Source organism: Teleopsis dalmanni, chromosome 1 (assembly GCF_002237135.1).
Source record: "Teleopsis dalmanni isolate 2A chromosome 1, ASM223713v2, whole genome shotgun sequence".
NCBI lineage: Eukaryota > Metazoa > Arthropoda > Insecta > Diptera > Diopsidae > Teleopsis > Teleopsis dalmanni.
The window spans coordinates 216,497,173-216,502,450 of record NC_051846.1 but is presented as its reverse complement, the minus strand read 5'-3'; the positions used below and the strand labels follow the sequence as shown (position 1 = coordinate 216,502,450).

Sequence of the window (5,278 nt, the reverse complement as noted above, 5' to 3'; positions counted from 1 at the left end):
TCGTCCCCTGTCTTGATTACCACCACGATTCCTACTTGGACTCCGACGCCATTGATTCATGCGACCACGATTATTATTTCCACGTCCACGGTAAAATTGATTAGGAGAACGGCGACGATTAAACCTGTGTATTAAAACAAAAAAAAAAAATTTTCATTAACATTTATAAAATGTATAATAACAGAGAAACAATAGAAATGGTGAACAAAAAATTCACAATATCAAGCATATGTATTATATATAGGGCAGTGCAATATACCAATCACTACCATTTCTGGCATAAAACTATAGTATTCAGAATACATGAATAAATAACAATCTAATAAGTACTGATCGGTACTGTAGTAAATCTTTATGTCAAATTAATGGTTACATTTATACAGCGTTACGGCATTACATTGGATTAGTCCGCGGAGTAATTTTCATGTTCACTATAATGCTGTTGTATGCATTTTATTATATTAATTTTTACCAACTCATTATTCCCTTAGAATAATATTGTAGACAAGAATATAACCAATGTATTGAAATAATTTATAGCTAAATTTCCTTTTTTTGTTATTATAAATCGATTAAAATAATCAATAAAACTTCACAAATAAATAAAAAAAATATTTTCCATCTTCACTTACCTTCTTGGAGAGCGTGAGCGACGCATTGGTGAACGGGAGCGAGATCTATTGCGTGATTTCGATCGTCGTCGTGAACGCGAACGTTGATTCCGCCCTCCTCCATCATTACGAGGACTTTTTCCTCGGGGTGACATCATTCGCCTACCAGGAGGATCTCTACGTCTTCCATCGTTTTGTCTCCTGCCAGCATCTCTCTCGACGGAACTTCCCGATGAATCGCGATTATTGCGATATTGTCGTTTCTTTTGAACACTATTTTTATTTTTGCGTATTTCAAATTCATCATTACGCGGTTCTGGTGACAAAGAAATGCTGGTGTTTGCAGAACGCGAGCGCCTTGTTTTATTTTTTGGTGCTGAACCAGCTGAGGACCGTGAAGCTGACCTATTAGAACGTTGACGTGACGGCGGCATTCTTGATTTTTTACCATTTGACCTGATTAGAAAAAAATAATTAGTACTACTTAAAAAATATAAAGTATAGTTACTTGTTACCTTGATCTCGATTTAGATTTGGAAACTCTATTCCTTTTTACCTCCACCGATGAAGAACGAGACTTCGAACTACGACTAAATGATGGTGATTTATTTTTTCCTTTTTTATTTTCCACAGGTTTTTCATCTAATTTTGTAACAGATTTTTTGACTTCTTCATGACCATTTATAGGTTTGCCTGCATTAGAATTACGCGAACCTGAACGTTTTCTACGTGGAGATGTACGCTTGGGAGAATACCTACGTTTTTCAGCAGATTTAGATCTAGATTTTCTATTTGATGAACGTTGATTTCCATTACGTGAATTATCTCGACGTTTCACCGGTGAATTTGAACGTGATTTTCTACGATTCAATTGGTGATGACGATTACCACGATCTCTTGAATTGCTACGTCGACGTCTATTGTGATCAGGTGAACGACGTCTAGGTGAACGAGATGACCTTCTTCTATCTCGAGATGAATTACGACGGCGATTAGGGGATGACCTTTCGCGTGATGATCCCCGTACTATAGATCTCTCTCTTGTTCGCTTACGAGGTGAACGATTACGCGTTTTAGTTGCAGCAGTTTCTGTAGCTGCAGACCTAGAATTAGGAGACTTCGAACGATCTCTATTGCTAGTTACTACACTAGCTACATCGTTATCTAAAACACCTGGCTTATCTTTAGAAATATTAGTACCTACATTATTTCGTTCTGTAGAAGCCGATCTTGATTTTGCAGCTAATTGCGACCTTACATGCTCTATAGCACTTAATGTATTGGATGGTAATTGCTGTTCTCGTTCACGCTGTGACATAACTTCATCTGAACGCTCTCTTCCACCACTTCTTTTTTCGCGATCAATATCTTTATCTCTATCACGTGAACGTGAGTGATCATTACGACGAGACGATTCATGCTTAAGTTCATCTTCTCTTCTTAATATTTCTTCTTTTTTTTGTTGTATAAACTCAGCTGGTATACCACTTTCGCTTTCTTGAGCAGATAATAGTAAAGACCATAATTCTCCCATAAATTGACGGGCATTCTTGCCATTGAGGAAACCTGTCATATTGATTTGCATCTTTTTTGGGCAAGGAAATTTCTCCTCCTCGAGTTGATTATACACAAATTCCACGACAACATCATCTTCGATGTTAAGAATATCAGTGATTTTTTTACTTATCCAAGGTCTCAAAACATCCAGCTTTACTTTCGACATATCCACACGCTTATTTAGACAATCCCCAAATTTCATTTGCTTCATAAGCTTTTTTTCCTTGTCGCTGAAGCGAGTATCTTGTTGTTGGTTTGTGCCCTGCAAGAAATTCATCAAAATTATTATTTTGGTTATTTAGCAAAAAACATATTGTGGCAAAAAATCGCAACTAGTCAATTATTTATAACTAGTTAATTATTTATTTTAATTAATTGTAATATTACAACCTTTATTAAACAATAATACACCATTTTTTTTTAAGAGGTTACCGAATATGTAAAAATTAACACAATCACACTAACTTCAAATACAAATAATGCAATATTTCTCAGATAAAGATACGCCTACTAAGTGATAAAAATTTTATATTTCATTCAATTTTATAAATATTTCTGATTTTTGAATTTTATGATTGAATTATATGTCGACTACTTATTATTTATGTAAATTAAAATATTTTGTATTAATCATATGTAATTAATTCGATATAATTTTCTTAATAATTAATCTTAAACTTACTGTAAACATCATTTTGATTGGAATAAAGAAACTGTTTAATTAATTGAAAAATCTATTTTATTTAAATCCACTTTTCTCCATTACAAAAAAAAAAAATTGTTGTATTCCTTATTCACCCGGCAGCGCAGCAACCACAATTGCAATACTTCCTAGCAGCAAGTTTTGCTATTTATTCTATTTTTATAAGAACTTCACCAAATAGCAAAATTTTCTACGGAATGCCGCGAGTTAATAACTAGTATTAACAATATTATTTTAGATTTCCTCGCAATGCAAACGTTTGCAAAATTTTCTATAAGTTATAGAATTTTCATGCGGCCGCGGTGCAAAATGGAGACGCAACGAAGAACTATTAACGAGTGCTGCCTCTTTCGTTGAATTACTCGTTAGTGCAGGAGCATTGCCTATATTAAATTGCTGAAAGGAATATGACACCTAGGTGGCAGTCAACCGGAGTATCGAGAGTTGCAAAATAAAAATAAAAAAGAATTTTTGATTTTGTTTGTTATCTGCAAAAATATTACATATACATTATAGAAGTTAAAATGTTTTAACAGTGCGTTAACAATATCGTAATTAACTCGTAAAATGTGCAGACGAAAGAGCATATTTTCGCGTATAAGCCACAATTTTTTCTTGCAGAGTAGCAAAAACTCGCAACTTACAAAAGAAATATGCGAAGCAACAACAATGCTCTTAAATCTTCAGAATAGGATTTTATTTGCAAAAATGTTTACGACTTAAGTTTTAGTGTAGCGAAATTCAAAAATTAGTCTATTGTGAATGTTCACTGGAAATATATTGCAAAATTCCAATCATCCCTTAAAATCATTGAAGCATTTTATTAATAAATTCAAATACATAATAAATAAATTAATTTAAATATATAAGACACAAATGTTTATCTTTGCCCTTCTAATGTTCATATTGTTTTCTTTTATTTAAACTAATTAATTTTCAGTGTTTACAATTTTTAAATTTTATATAATATACAACACAACAAAAACATATGTCAAAAAAAAGTATTTAACATATTTTAATAGTGATGCCAATTTGTTTCAACCAGACTTAATGCTGTTTTTTCACAAGTCTGTAAGAAAAAATTACAGCAATAAATATAAAAATGTGCTCATTAACTGCGATAATTGTAAATATAAACTTAAACGCTATTCAGACGTAGCTTGTGAACTCGTTATTCCGTAATGTAATAAAATAATAACTCTATTTTTCAGCAATTTTGTAAAATTGAACTACCAAGTCAGCTAATTTTGTTTTTCCTTGTTTTGTCTTACACAAAAGCAGCAACTTTGCAATAAAAGTAAAATTTAAATATAAGTTAAACTTATTATTTAACTTTTTATTTCTTTTATTATTTCTCTGTTTATTAGTCTTTCAAATGCGCCAAATTTCAAATTTATTTTAAGTTTTGTGCAGCACTTCACAATAATAAAAATCAGCTGATATTTCAGCGAATACAAAAAAAAATAATCAGACCTTATCCTTCAGTGAATTCATTAATTTGGAAATGTTGATTCTGATATTTAACATAACTTTGATGAGAATACAATAATTTATATTATGGCTCTATTATATTATGGATATATTTATCGTCAAAACATCTAGAGTGTTATAAATTAATCTCGAGTGTTATAAATTAATCTCGAGTGTTGTACAGATTTACCAATCAAATATAAAATTGTACTGTAATTGAATGTTGATTAAAAATATTACCCCAGAATTACCAATCGAAAACACTATTAGTGTAATCGGTTTGGACTGCATAATCTGAAAGATTATATATGAATCTATGGTGAATTTATTTATCAAAACAAAATAAAATACACCAAAAAATAAAATTATTTTTTTTATCAAAAACTAAAAAAAAATATTGCGTACAATATTTCGCACAGTTCATTAAATAAAAAATAATCGGTATTCGGTATTGATATTTTTTTTTATTAATTTTAAAAATTTTTTATTATAAATAAGTATATCTGCTCAATATATAATCAATTGCAAACAGTTAAAGCAATTTTTATAGAATATAAATAATTTTATACTAAACTGATTAATAAATAATTTATTCAAAAATTAAGCAGTTAACAAATTTTATTATTCCATTAAAAAATATCCATGCAAACTATTATAATTTTAAATTCTTAAATTTATTGCAAATATTTGACGACGACTTATTGCAATTATTTTCAAACTACATTAATTTTATTTATAAATTAATTTTTTTCATTTAAATTAATATTTTATTTTATATAAATTATTATTCTTAAAATCTATCTTATAGACTTAAATTAAAAGTAGGAAGACATACGAAATGCGATTTTTTGAAAAAATAATATTTTCGAAAAATTGCTTAATATATTGTCTTAATTTAATAAATTATTTGCATTTGAGTTAAACATTTAATTTCTTT

General features: G+C 29.8%; 1 protein-coding gene across 1 annotated transcript in view; it reads right to left on the bottom strand.

Annotated features, from left to right (window-relative positions):
• LOC119667267 (serine/arginine repetitive matrix protein 1-like) overlaps window positions 1-3,219 on the bottom strand; it is a 4,026-nt gene extending 807 nt beyond the window's left edge. The window contains exons 1-4 of the mRNA XM_038076557.1: window positions 2,851-3,219; window positions 1,127-2,430; window positions 633-1,067; window positions 6-124 (exon numbers count right to left, since the gene is read on the bottom strand). Of these exons, the coding sequence (XP_037932485.1) occupies window positions 6-124; window positions 633-1,067; window positions 1,127-2,430; window positions 2,851-2,862 (1,870 nt within the window). The 5' untranslated portion in view covers window positions 2,863-3,219. The remainder of the gene's footprint in view (window positions 1-5; window positions 125-632; window positions 1,068-1,126; window positions 2,431-2,850) is intronic.
• Window positions 3,220-5,278: the final 2,059 nt, after the last annotated feature.